Here is a 14,066-nt window from a genome sequence, read left to right on the forward strand (position 1 = left end):
ATTTACTTACTTACACATGAACATACTTATTTACTTACTTTCTTACTTACACATGTACATGCATATTTACTAACTTACACATGTACATACGTATTTACTTACTTACACATGTACTTACGTATTTACTTACTTACACATGTACATACTTATTTACTTACTTACACATGTACATACTTATTTACTTACTTACACATGTACATACTTATTTACTTTCACATTGTACATACCTATTTACTTACACATGTACATACTTATTTACTTTTCCTATTCTCTGTACATAATCTGCTGCTTCAACAACAGTGAAACACATTGTGGGCCATCGTGCCTCATATATAATCCAGAGAAACAGTGAAAACACGTAATAAAGTAAATCAATCGCAATTAACTCACACAAAACTCGTTTTTACAGACTGTCGTAGAATAAATCCACATTTATTTGAGATATTTGAGCAGACAGGTGTTTAAACACGACTGGTTTTCGTCCCCAGGTCTGTCAGTGGACATTGGCGAGGCAGACCTGAAATACGCTCTGGAGGGAATCGAAGGGATGGGACAACTTAAAGTCCAGTGGCAGGGAACCTGCAGAGAACCCAAGTGGAGGGTTGAGTGGCTCACAAATCCTGGAGACAAGCCTCTGTTGCAGGTCTGACAAAATTCACTTCATCATATGCATTCAGTGAATAAATGTGTGTTTATATACAATATTTATTACTTTTATTTACTTAATATGATGCAAGGACTATCCTTGTCAGTTTCATGATGTCATTCTTTTATATGAATGAACAGTTTGCAGCACTACTGCCAATGTTTGTATATTATCGTGTTTTAAAACTTAATTTTGGAGAAAAGTCCTGTGTTTAAGTCTGTGTATTCTCTTACTCATACTGTAGCTACTGTAACAGCACCACGTTTGGCCACATTATTGCTTATTGTCATTACAGATTGACAGCACGTCCATTGTTGGCAGCAATGGAGTTGTTTTTGCCAAAGAGAAGAAACAGGGTGGAACGTTCATACACAGCCTGACAGGCGATTTCTTTCGTGTCTGGGAAACTAATCCACAGGTACAAGAGTGATTTAAAATGGCTGCAGGGCTTCTTTTTTTTTTTCGGGTTTTTGGTGTCGCTATTATTTTACCTGTCAAGCTTGAAGTTTGTATTGTGTCTGCTCATGGAAAAATCCTGCTGAGCTAGTTTTATTTCTGTCTGTTGGTTTTTCATCAGTGCCTCAGGGGGAGGAATTAGTCTGACTTAATAGCTGCTTTGTTTTGACAAGACTGACATGTACAAGCTCTTTGTTATTCCATGATAATGTTTATTGTCGAGGCTTCACACGCTGTCTTGTGTCGTCTTATGTTCCTCGCAGGTAGAGGTTATCATCAATGGCTTTCCCTCCAAGTGCACGGGCGACTGCAGCTATACGTGGTCTTTTGAGAAGACACCGGTTATGGCTGGAATCAGCCCGTCTCAAGGTGACCTTCTTAAGTATTACTCGGCATAAGGCAACACTGGCGGATTTATTGATTTTTACAGTCACTTAGTGCGGGATTTTGGTACCAAATAGTTATTAAAAAGACAAAACAATGATTGCGTTTATAAAAACAACTTTTTTTCTACTCCATTTACTCCTAAATTGTGGTACATCTGTTCCCACAAGCTGGCAGAGGCAGCAAGAACGTAGTGTTTGGAGAAGTGATGACATTTACCAGGTTCTTTGAATGCATCTTGTTAGCTAATGTGCTGAATTTAAGAATATTCAAGTATTTAAATATTTGACAAATAACACCACCAGTTATTCAAATGTCCATCCCTAGTGCCAAACACAATCATTTAAAGCACTTTACATTTCAGTATTAAATAATCCTAAAACAAATAATCTTGGTTAACTTTTTCCTCAATTGTCTGCTTTAACTGGTTAAATAAAATTTTATATTAAAATTAAAATATAAAATCCAATTTATTCATAAAGCACAAAAACAACAGCAGTTGACCAACATGCTGTACAAAACAATTTCCCCCGGGATTCTAAAAGTATTCTGATTCTGATTAAACAGATGTAAAAGCAACAAATAAATGAATAAAGAAAAACATAAAAGTTTATGTCAGTGTCTCAAATGGAAAGGAGAACAGGTGAGTCCTTTATAGATATAAAAATACATAATATGGAATTAGATTTGCACAAGGCAAAATTCCTTCATTGTCAAACAAAACCTATGAATTTGAGAGAAAATAAAGCCAATTTGCAATTCTGTCACATTTGAGGAAAGTTGGTGGTCACTTAAAAACCCTTCACCCAACTGGGCGGCGACGTTGATGACCCCGCCCCCCCAACAAGAGGATCGTGACAGACTTGCAAACAAATCTAAAAGTTATTTTTACTCTCGTGTTGACATTGAAGCAGTTCTGGATCATATCATCATCTCATATCTAATTACGTAACATTGCTGTTATGTTTAGGATCGAATGGCCTCGAGACGCTGCTCACTGTCACTGGAACTGACTTCGGCAGTGAAAATGCCACCATCATGGTGGGAAAGGCCCCGTGCCAGGTCGAATCATTCACAGGTAAAAGGAAAGAGATTGTTTGTTAAAAGTGAAGAAGATATAAAAAAAAAAATGAAATGGAAGGAAGTGACCGTTGTGACTGTTTTTTTCAGCGACCACTCAGGTGTGCAGGCTGGGCCCAGCCAGTGCCGGCACCTTCCCTGTGTCCGTGAACTTCCCCTCTCTGGGTAACGCACGCTACGCGGACGACGACGTCCTCCACTTCACCTACCAGCTCATCGTTTCCTCGTTCTCGCCGCTGTCTGGAAGCTTGGCGGGTACGTCACTGTTCAATCTGTCCAAAATAAACAAACATAAAGCTGTCTTTAAAATGTTGTTGTAAACAAACGGCGACTGTAACCGTCACCTTCTGACCTCAGGCGGAACGCTGATGATGCTGGAAGGGTTCGGCTTTGACCAGTACGTCATGGTTAACGTCGGCGATGAGGAGTGCACAGTGGTCAGCGCCAGTGACACGTGGATAAAATGCAGAACGCCAGCAGTAAGTGATCATGACGCCTGTTTTATCTATCAACACCAATCTATGAGCGGCGGACATGAGGGGAGAGGGGGGCGGGGCTTGAGCGGACATGTGGCTAATTTACCTATTTTCCAAATATTTAGTTTTAACATTTAATATTTTTGATTTAACCTGTAGGTGTAACATTTAGATTTAACAATTAACATTGACGTTTATCCTTAACATTTCACACTTTGACTTATATATCCTTTAATATTTAGTTTGAACCGGTGTAACATTATGATTCAAATATTTCGATTTAATATTGAAAGGATTAGATTTAACATTTTTGATTGAACATTTAAAATTTTCGACCCAAACATTTACATTTAAAGGTGCATTATGTAATAATTCTAAAGCAACTGGCCATAAAATCCTTCTAATATGTCACAGAGCCTCAGGAATAATGTTCATATAACAAACTGAACTCACCAACAACAGTACAGACAAAATATTTGCATTAAAAAAAATCTATTGCAGACTGCAAATCATGTTTATGTTTTGAAATCATGTTTTGGCATGTGGCTCCACCTACCACCATCTACCAATCATTGCATTCAGTAGAGTCTCAGCTGCAGAGCAACCACGGGTTGCCAGTTACGTCAGAAAACGAAACCTAAAAGACATCGGTATTTTGAATTTGAATGTAGTAACCGTTTTTGGCCACATTCTTACATATGGCGCCTTTAAAATTTTAAGTTAAACATTTGACAAAGAAACTCCCTTAAATGATGTAAAAAATGTTGCTGTTTAAATTCAGCACAATACAAGGTGTGCGGTTTATTCGTGTTTTTGTTGTTTGCCTTCACTTGAGCACAAGTTGTCAAGAACTACATCTTCAAATAAGCTTCTATAATCACTGATTTAAATATTTTCTTTTCTTTTTTTAAAATCAGTGATATATACTGTGTATATAATGATGAAATTCTTGTTTGACTTCTGTCAGAGTGCTGCCGGATCCAAGACGGTGACAGTGATGATGGGAAACATGACTCAAACAGCCAGTGCCCGCTTCACCTACGACGCGGCGCTCACGTCCCAGGTCTCAAACCTGAGTCCTAAAACCACCACAGTGTTCGGTGAGTCCAGTCTTTATTTGATGACTTAACTTAACTAAAACTTAATTTATTTAAACCAAAGCTTGAGTTCAATGAGGAAGATGTGATCATGTGGTTTTTGGGTTGTTGTTTTTTTTTTGCTCCATATAACAAAGAAATTATAAAAACATTTGAGAACATCATCATTTCAAGGTTTTGGTAAAATAAAATTCAACAGTTTCTGACATTTTATGGCTCAAACAAGTACTCGATTAATCAGAGAGATTAATAAATTATCAGAATAATCGTTAGTTGTAGCTGTAATCGGTAGAAATCTCATCTGTCCACTGAAAACTGGTGACACACAAGCTATTTTTCATCACATAATGTGAAATCTATGAAAATAATATTTAATAATAGAATATTTGTTGTTTTTTTAAATCCATGGCTAATGTTAAATGTTTTTTCCGACAACAAAACACCATTTTGTTGAAAAATAATATCTATATCTCCACTTATATACATGTCACAGAGAGCAGAAAAAGTGTCAGAACCTTTGTTTTTCGCTGTTTTACCTCCTTAACATTTTTCCCCTCAGGACTGAAGATAATTAACGTGCGTCTCGTGTCCACGCAAGCTGCTAATCTCACATTCTTTTAAAGAATAAAGCGAGAGATTCAGTCAAGTGACAGCTGCCAATTATCTTCCACTTGAGAATAATCTGATCTTTTGATGTATTTCTTTGTCTTTGGTCTTTTTTCGCGCAGGTGAACGCGCTCTGACCGTGCAGGGATCAAACCTGGGAGTCGACGCCAATGACACCATGGTATTTGTCGGCGGGGAAGAGTGCGAGATTGTGCAGTGGACGTCGACAGACGTCACCTGTCACCTGCCCATGCTGCCACCGGGTCTGCACAAGGTGGAAGTACAGGTTGGAAATAATGGCTACACCAAAATGAGGTAACGTTCCCACACTTTGGAAATACTAAAGAACACACACACACACCCACACAAAAATTCACATCAAATTAAAATCAGTTTAAAGAGTTGGGTTTTGTTCAAATGAACATTGAACATTTATTTATTCAGCTTGAACTCATTTACACATTTATTTAAGTATATATTCAATATTTGATTCTTATATATTTATATTGACACTTTTTTCACAACATTTAAAACCATTTCTGCAGTTCCCAGTGGTTGATATATTAATAAATATCTATGTTACATTATCAGATTGTTGAAATATTAGTGTGATGTCTTAAATACAATATTTACTTCTACAAAGAGGGTTGTGTTTTGATTTAAGTTTGTCCAACTTCCAGTCTACAGTTTTCGTAAATCTTAATTTTTGAAAGACTTAAACACTGAGACAAAAATCCTCTGTTATTTATATTGAAATGTAGCACAGGATTAATTCACAAAAGTCCATTTGTAACATGAATTCGTTCTCATGACTCATGATTTGCAACTGAATTTTTGTTTCTCTTTCTGTTATTTGTTGCATAGAGACGGCCTGAATGCCAGTATTGAATACGTCTTGGAGATCCACAGCATGTCTCCACTGGTTGGCTCTTTAATGGGAGGAACCAGAATGACTGTTTCTGGCTCTGGTTTCAGCAACGACACAATGGACATCAAAGTCTCTGTTGGTGAGCAACACACACACACACACATAAACACACAAGGACGACACAACACGTGTTAGTACCACATAAGTGGGAAAACAATGGAACACGATACCATTCACCTGTCCTCACTATTCACCTGTCTTCATCATTCACCTGTCCTCATTATTCGCCTGTCTTCATGATTCACCTGTCTTCATGATTCACCTGTCCTTATCACTCACCTGTCCTCACTATTCACCTGTCTTTATCATTCACCTGTCCTCATTATTCACCTGTCTTTATCATTCACCTGTCCTCATTATTCACCTGTCTTTATCATTCACCTGTCCTCATTATTCACCTGTCTTTATCACTCACCTGTCCTCACTATTCACCTGTCTTTATCATTCACCTGTCCTCATTATTCACCTGTCTTTATCATTCACCTGTCCTCATTATTCACCTGTCCTCACCATTCACCTGTCTTCATGATTCACCTGTCCTCCTAATTCACCTGCCCCCACTATTCACCTGTCCTCATCATTCCATTAAAACCACTAAATCATTCCATTAAAAAAATGAAGAAGTACACAAACAACCTACTCAATTACAGTAACGCAAGTAAATGTAATGCATTACTTTCCATCTCTATTGATTACTAATATAGAATCAACACTGGACTATCAAAATAAAAGCATTAGTCACGTTTAAAATAAATAGTCTGGGAAACATTGTGACGTTGTGATCTGTGTTGCTTTGTTGACAGGAAGCACCATGTGTGACGTGGACACGGCCTCGGCCACCGAGCTGCAGTGTGTGCTTCAGTCAGAGGAGAAGAGCCACTTCGTCACCAACCAGGGGACGCACAACAGTACGTCTAACATTTCACCTCCTTTTATTTGGGTGTCGCAGCTAAATCCGAGAAGCAAAAATGCTGATCATAACAGAGCGAGGATATACGTTTTCAAGAAACTGCTGTGGGGAAGAAAACTCTCACCTGTGACAGAACCTTGAAACTGATCCAGAAATGTTCTCAAAGCCATGTTAAATTACCCTGGTCTTAAACCATGGATGATTAAAATAAACCACACAGCCCTTTGAGACAGTAATCCACACCTTAATGGTTTTGTGGTTTCAGTTAATGTTGTGTTTTCACTTAGTTTGTGGTGGTGATTTGCACTTCAGGGCCACCGTAATTAGGTCTTATGTTTCTGTATTGTATTTGTTTTATTTAACAATAATTGTAATTGTAATAAATGTAACAATTGTACATGTACAGATAAGTTTTAATTTTACATGTGTGTGTTCCAGCTTATGGACTGGGGTATGCATGGAGTCCTGTCTCGCTCACAGCGTTTGTTGGAGACACGGTGATGTGGAAGTGGGAGGCTCCGCCTTTCCAGGACCTCAATTACGGAGTCTTCTCTGTTTCCACCCCAAGTGGCGTCACATATGAAGGAGGACCATTCACCAGTGGAACCATGAGAACAAGTGAAGGTAAAATAAAAAAATAAAAAAATAAAAACTGACACACTAACCATGGACAGAACAATATAACACATAGAGAGCCAAAACTGAGATTATTCCATCCCTCAGATGTTCTACACTTATTTTCTCAGGGTTCTTCAGCTACCGCTTCACTGCCCCTGGGGTCTACCACTACAGCAGCGGCTACGTAGATAATAACAACGTCAAGTCGCTGCAGGGAGTCGTGAAGGTGAAATCGCGGGAAGCGACGAGCGGCGCTCTGTCCGTCAGCGTGGGAGGAGTAGAAGCCATACAACGCAAGAGAGGTAAACGTACAGATGTGGACAGATTTAATCCCACACTCAATCTAAAACTCTGAAAATAACGTTTGTTTTAGACACCACGTGAGAAAACAAGAAAAGATCACATTAAAGCTCCAGTATGTAATTCCTGTCGCCAAAGTTCTATTGCAACATATCACTCATGTTTCAGAAAACTGGGGTTTGACTAGCATAGCTGTTTTAGATCATAAAGAGTCCATTTGTGGTCCATATCAAAATAAAGTCCACTCATCAAATGTCTCGTCTTCAGGTTCACCTCGTACTGTCAGAGAAGCTCCAGGGTGTGTTGTGACCCCAGATTGCAACATAACTTCAAGTGGTCTTTCTTTCACCACCTCCTCCTGCGCCACCCCGACAGTTCACTCCATCTCTCCCAACCAGGGATCATATCACCAGGTCATCCACATCCAGGGCAGCGGCCTCAGTGACACTGCCTGTGCTGTGGAGGTCAGTGGTGGTTTGTTAAATACTCATAACTCTGCTGTAGTGTGTGTTACTGTCTTACGCGGTTCCTCTGTGTGTCCCGCAGGTGACCGTTGGTGATCAGACCTGCCAGGTGATCAACAGTTCTATGACCGAGATCTACTGCCGCCTCGGCGCCGACAGTGAGCTTCCCGTGGGCGTCGCTCACCCCGTAACCGTCAAAATCAACAACCTGGGCAGCGCCGTTATCGCCGTGGCGAACGAGCTTGAGCGCCGCTTTGTCGTTCTGCCCGTCGTCGACTCGGTCTCGCCCCAGATTGGCAGCACCACGGGCCACACCAGGCTCTCCATCCATGGCTCCGGCTTCTCTGAAACACAGGTGACGGTAGCGAGCGTGTCCTGTGCCCTCCTGTCCGTCAGTTACACCAGCATCGTCTGCGACACTGCTCCGTCTCATCCGCACAGCGGCAACGTCATCTTCCACAAGGGCCAGATCCAAAGCTCCTGTAGCTCCAGCTGCTCCTTCGAGTACTCGTCCTCCGTCACTCCCACCGTCACCAACATTTCCCCAGACAGCATCAGCGACATCACGACTGTGACCATCTCCGGCACAGGCTTCAGCAGCAGCGCGGAAGACACGGCAGTGTTTGCCAGCAGCACCGAGCTGGACGTGACCGCCTCCACCAACGACACCATCTCAGTCCAGGTAACCGCTCTGCCTGCAGGCGACCACCCGGTCACGGTGATCGTGAGGAGCAAAGGCCTCGCGTCCGGTTCCCTCACCCTGACCAGCACTCCCCAAGCCGCCCTGACCCCCAGCGTGGGCAGCCTGGCAGGAGGAACCCCGCTCGTCATCACAGGAAACGGCTTCGCTCCAGGAAACACCAGCGTGATGGTCGGCGGCAAAGAATGCGAGATTCAGAATATGACGGCGGCTCGTCTTCACTGTCACACGCCGCCGAACAGTGAGGGACAGGCGGCGGTCAACATCCAGGTTTTCTCTGTGGCGTATCCTGCTCTCTACTTCAACTACTCTGCAGAGCACACTCCCATCATCAGCTCCGTCAGCCCCACCACTGGTAAACATCATCCTCCCATTCATGTGTTCATACTATTTAAATCACTTTCGTTGTACCACATTCACACCCATTTCCCGTTTTTTGGGGGTCATTTATTTTTGAAGTAAAACTGCTTTTTTTTCAATTGGTGCTCACACTCTGCTCTAATTACCCACAGGCCCCAGCGGTTCAGTGATCACACTCACGGGTTCAGGATTCGGCACCGACCCGCAGCTCGTCTCCGTCTCCATAAACGACGTGCCCTGCCTGCTGTCGCCCACAGTCTCTGACACACAGGTCACATGCACGGTGGGAGAAAATCCGGGCGGGACCTACGGCGTCATGCTGCATCACCACGTCAAAGGTTACGCCCAGTCCAGCGCCACGTACACGTACGAGCTGACGCTCAGCAGCGTGCTTCCCAACGAGGGTAAGCAGAGATGCACTTTGATTTTACACTCCCACATATCATCCAGGAAGAAAAGTTAATTTCTTCCACCAAATGCCGTGGACTACTTATAAATTGAGGGCCGAGGAGCGACGTACAAGGCTACAAGCCTTATAAAGGGAGGGGAAAAGGGATTTTACTCTGTTAGGTAGCTTTATTAGAAATCTACAAGGGCCACATGTTTTAAAACCTACAAAGGGAAATTTCACAACTTCACAAGTATCAACAAAAGATATTGTAGTATATAAGTAGAATAAAGAAGTATACAAACTGTTTTGATGCAGTGCAGTAAAGTAAAACATTAGTGTAAGTAAGTGCAATATAAAAGGCACAATAAAAACAGTTATAGAGAGGTAATAGAAAGGAAAATAAAAGAGTCTAAAACTGCACTTTTCCGGGAGTTTGTTCCAGATATTTGGGGCATCAAATATATATACTGTCTGCCATTGTTGCTTATCTTAGAAAAACATTCCCTGGATTTAATCTATAATCTCCCCTCTAATCTGCTTCTCAGGCAGTTTCGGCGGCGGAGCTCGACTCGCCGTCCAGGGCTCAGGCTTCGACCCACAGACGTCCACCGTGACCGTGTGCGACGAGGAGTGTGACGTGGACAGAGAGGCGTCGACGACGACGCACCTCTACTGCATGTCTCCACGCAACAACAGTGAGTGCAGTCGATTTTATTTCACACGGATGCTCCAGGAAAGATGTGAGAGCTTGAGATATGAGCCTACAAAATCTTCTACATTTGTTTATTTTAGTATCTCACTGCCTTCCCACCCCATGTTTCAGAGAACTAAAGTTATTTTTGAACATTCGTTTCACCTGGCATGTTTCTGAGAACCCCGAAGGGTTAAAGTTCACATGCTTTAATGAGCTCTGTGTGACATCTGACGATGTTAATTAACAGACAATCGTTCTCTTTAAACGTCACGTATGACAGCTTTAAGGTTGAAGGGCCCATTAAGAAAGAATGTGTTCCTACAGGTTTGTGATATATATATATATATATATATATATACATATATTTTCTTTGGTTCCCAGACCTAAATATGAACTTTAACATGTTCAATGACAGACTTTAACTTGTAGGAATGTCATCATCAGCCGCAGCCGATGACAGACGAGCTCATCACATCCAGTACGACAATAACCTGTCACAAACAAACAAAAAAGCTCAGACTGGTTATTATCTCTATTCATGCATTGTAATTCCTCCCTCTTTTGTTTTGTGTGTGTGTGGTCGTGTCTCCCGTCAGACACCCAGGCGCAGCTGAGCTGCACAGTCGCCGTTATCAACCAGCTGAATGCCGTCAACATATCGAGTGGCTTCACCTACAAATCCCTGCTGACTCCGGTCATCACCGAGGTGTCTCCTCGCAGAGGAGGCACCGCCGGAGGCACACGACTCACCATCAGCGGCTCGGGTTTCAGGTACTGTACAGAAAAGGGAAACGGTGCCCACGGTGGACAAACGACACAATACGGAGACACACCCAGATTATCGTTCTCCACTTACAACACAACACAATCACTCTTATTGCAGAAGACATTTGTTTTTAACATGAGAACATGTTTCTTTTGGCACGAACGTAAACAATAATGAAAGAATCACAATCCCGTTCTTTGCCAAGTTTATATTAATATACAAGGAGTGAGTGTGCTTTGGTGTTTTAATGCAGAACAAACACAATGACAAGAGCACAAATATTCACACTTTTATAAATACATGAAATAACATTATATATAACCTTGAGTCTTAATATTAATCAATCAATTGACATTAAATATGTCTTAAATTATTAAATATAATATTTTTTTATATATCACAGGACTATTATTGTTATTATCATGCATTATTTTATATGAAATGACCATAAATTACTTATATTCAATGTAAAAAGGATAAGAACTGATTTTTTTACTCTTACGTCAGGCAGCTGTCAACAGCTAATGTATTTGTCACAACAATGACTTTGTTATATATATATACATATATATGTGTGTGTGTATATATATATATATATATATATATATATATATGTATATATATTTATGCAATATTTCATATTCTATATGCAATTTGCATTATTTGTGCATAATGTAGCGACTAATTTAGAGCTATATCTGTCACGCCCAGTGTAATTTCCAAGGGACGTTTGGTTAATGAATTCAAACGTCACTTTTTATGTGTTATTTAAAATATATACACAGAAATCTTGAATAAAAGTTTTGCTAATTTCTTTGGGCGCCCAAAAAAAAAATCTCCCATGACCTATGTGTATGTGTTTTGGGATTTCACTTTATACAAGTATACTGTAGTTGAAACTACGTTGATATGTTATCACAGTAGATAAATAAGTCTTGAATCTGGCGACATTGACTCATTACTTGTGTTTTTTTCCCCACGTCTTCTTCCAGCACAAACGTGAATGACGTGAGCGTGACCATCGCGGGCTCCGTGTGTGACGTGGAGTCCTCCAACAACACACACGTCGTCTGCGTGACCAACGCTCACAGGCCGTCAGAGGAAGCTAAAGTCAGGGTCAGCATCGGAGACAAAGGCATCGCCAAGATGGTGAGAGACAGAGACCCCCCCGTGACCTTCTGGACAAATCAGGTACGTCACTGCTTTGTGTTTCTCACATGATTTTTTTTTGTTTTTTTGTTTTTTTTTAGGAAGACGCCGATTTCTTCTACATTGACGTGTGGTCGTCCTGGTTCACGTGGGGCGGCCTGTCTCCGCCTGAGAAGGGCTCGTTCGCTGTCATCACCACAGGCCAGACCATCCTCCTGGACACAAACACGCCTGTGCTGAAAATGCTCCTCATTCAAGGTACTTTATTAGTGCTCGTGAGGCACAGATCTGTGCCGCAGGTGCATCCATGGTAAATTGCTGTGGGAATAATGCACAACTCCTTATATGGACATCCTGGTAGTGTGTGTTTATAGGTCACATATTCAGCTTTAAAAATCTTCTTATGTGTTTTTGAAAAAGTTATGATTGTTTAATTTTATATTGCAAGTTTGTCCATTTGTTGGCAGCAAATCAATCAGAATTTTTTTGGTGATGGATATGTGATCACCAGACGATGTTCCCGTTCAAATCCCATCTTTTTTAAATGATTTCTTTCTGTTCAGGAGGGACGCTGATTTTTGACGAAGCCGACATCGAGCTTCAGGCAGAAAACATCCTGATCACAGACGGTGGGCGGCTCCAGATCGGCCAGGAGGGGGCACCTTTCCAACACAAGGCCATCATCACGCTCCACGGACACCTGCGCTCACCTGAAATTCCCGTGTACGGAGCCAAGACGCTGGGCGTAAGAGAGGGAGTGCTGGACCTCCATGGTACGAACACACACAAAAAAAGAGTATTCATACAATTTAATAATCATTGTTTTCCGGAAACATAATGTTAGATTAACAAATGAGATTTGATCTTATTAAAGTGAGCTGTTTCCTTTAGTTTTAAGTCTTTATGCTAAGTTATGCTGCTGGATCTTGCTTCTGAAAATAGAAATACAAGAGTAGGATCACGTTGTACTGAGAAGTAAATTAAATTAAGTACATTTACATTTCAAGTACTGCATATATGTAATCATTTAAATGTCCTTCAATGGAGTATTTTACATTTCAGTGTTGGGTTCATGAATTCATTTCATTTTCTATTCTACAATAAAAATATGTAGAGAGATCAAGTTTATGCACCAAGGAGATTAAGTTTGTTAGTTTTTGCAGCCAACTCTGGAATTCTTAATGTCAGTGATGTAGTTCAGCACATTTATTTTTCTTTTATGGATTCTTTGATAAGCATGACATGTGAGACGTGTGATGGGTTGTTTGTCCTTGTGTCGTTGACGTTCAAGCCCCATGGTGTTTTTCTCTCTTTTGTCAAGATAAAGTCAACACAGACTTGAGCTATTTGTTGAGCTAAAAAAATCAGCTCTACCTCAGCCAACAATAACAAAACATCAACTGCTGCTCCCACATTAACGCATAGTTGATCATATAACCTTGACATGAGATCCCGCGACTCAAATAATTGCTATTCACAACATGACAACACAACAATAATTGTTAAAGACACATTTTGGTGAACATTTTTGAAGAGGAACAAGAAGTTTTTAAATTATAAATCACAGTTTCAAGCATTTCTGCGTATGAAATATTACAGATTTTTATCCCAGAAATGTACCACCATCAGCGTATTATAGGTTGCTTTATTGCGATAAAATCAATTATTATCAGTAATGTCTCCTTTAACTCTAAACACTTTGACATATGAATGTAGTCATGACCCACATGTGTTTGGTTTTTTTTGTTGTTTTTTTTACAAAACCTAAGATTACATGTCCTTATGTCACAGAACAATGAGCTGTCAGAGTAATTTGAGGCATGTGTCCTTCAAGCGAGGCGTAATTAGTGACACTTCACCTGCCCTCCTCAGGCGCAAGTCATTGTTTACAACCTGTTTCTCCAGGTATTCCTATTCCCGTCACTTGGACCCACCTGGCCCAGACTGCGGCCGAAGGCTCCAGCTCAATCACACTGATGAAGGGGGTGACCTGGAAAACCGGAGATGAGATTGTCATCGCGTCAACGGGCGACAGGTACGG

At 41.0% G+C, this 14,066-nt stretch overlaps 1 protein-coding gene across 1 annotated transcript in view; it reads left to right on the forward strand.

Annotated features, from left to right (window-relative positions):
* The window catches only part of pkhd1l1.1 (PKHD1 like 1, tandem duplicate 1), a gene marked incomplete at both ends in the record, with an annotated part of 41,752 nt that overhangs the window by 11,214 nt on the left and 16,472 nt on the right, over window positions 1-14,066 (forward strand). Inside the window, 21 exons of the mRNA XM_083899562.1 lie at window positions 489-643; window positions 942-1,064; window positions 1,366-1,471; window positions 2,457-2,564; window positions 2,657-2,821; window positions 2,924-3,045; window positions 4,010-4,142; window positions 4,868-5,060; window positions 5,610-5,752; window positions 6,477-6,581; window positions 7,022-7,207; window positions 7,330-7,503; window positions 7,769-7,965; window positions 8,048-9,020; window positions 9,178-9,429; window positions 9,962-10,111; window positions 10,707-10,881; window positions 11,869-12,025; window positions 12,127-12,283; window positions 12,589-12,798; window positions 13,931-14,060. Of these exons, the coding sequence (XP_083755688.1) occupies window positions 489-643; window positions 942-1,064; window positions 1,366-1,471; window positions 2,457-2,564; window positions 2,657-2,821; window positions 2,924-3,045; window positions 4,010-4,142; window positions 4,868-5,060; window positions 5,610-5,752; window positions 6,477-6,581; window positions 7,022-7,207; window positions 7,330-7,503; window positions 7,769-7,965; window positions 8,048-9,020; window positions 9,178-9,429; window positions 9,962-10,111; window positions 10,707-10,881; window positions 11,869-12,025; window positions 12,127-12,283; window positions 12,589-12,798; window positions 13,931-14,060 (4,114 nt within the window). The remainder of the gene's footprint in view (window positions 1-488; window positions 644-941; window positions 1,065-1,365; window positions 1,472-2,456; window positions 2,565-2,656; window positions 2,822-2,923; window positions 3,046-4,009; window positions 4,143-4,867; window positions 5,061-5,609; window positions 5,753-6,476; window positions 6,582-7,021; window positions 7,208-7,329; window positions 7,504-7,768; window positions 7,966-8,047; window positions 9,021-9,177; window positions 9,430-9,961; window positions 10,112-10,706; window positions 10,882-11,868; window positions 12,026-12,126; window positions 12,284-12,588; window positions 12,799-13,930; window positions 14,061-14,066) is intronic.

Source organism: Microchirus variegatus, assembly GCF_963457635.1.
Source record: "Microchirus variegatus genome assembly, chromosome: 13".
In the NCBI taxonomy this organism is placed as follows: Eukaryota; Metazoa; Chordata; class Actinopteri; order Pleuronectiformes; family Soleidae; genus Microchirus; species Microchirus variegatus.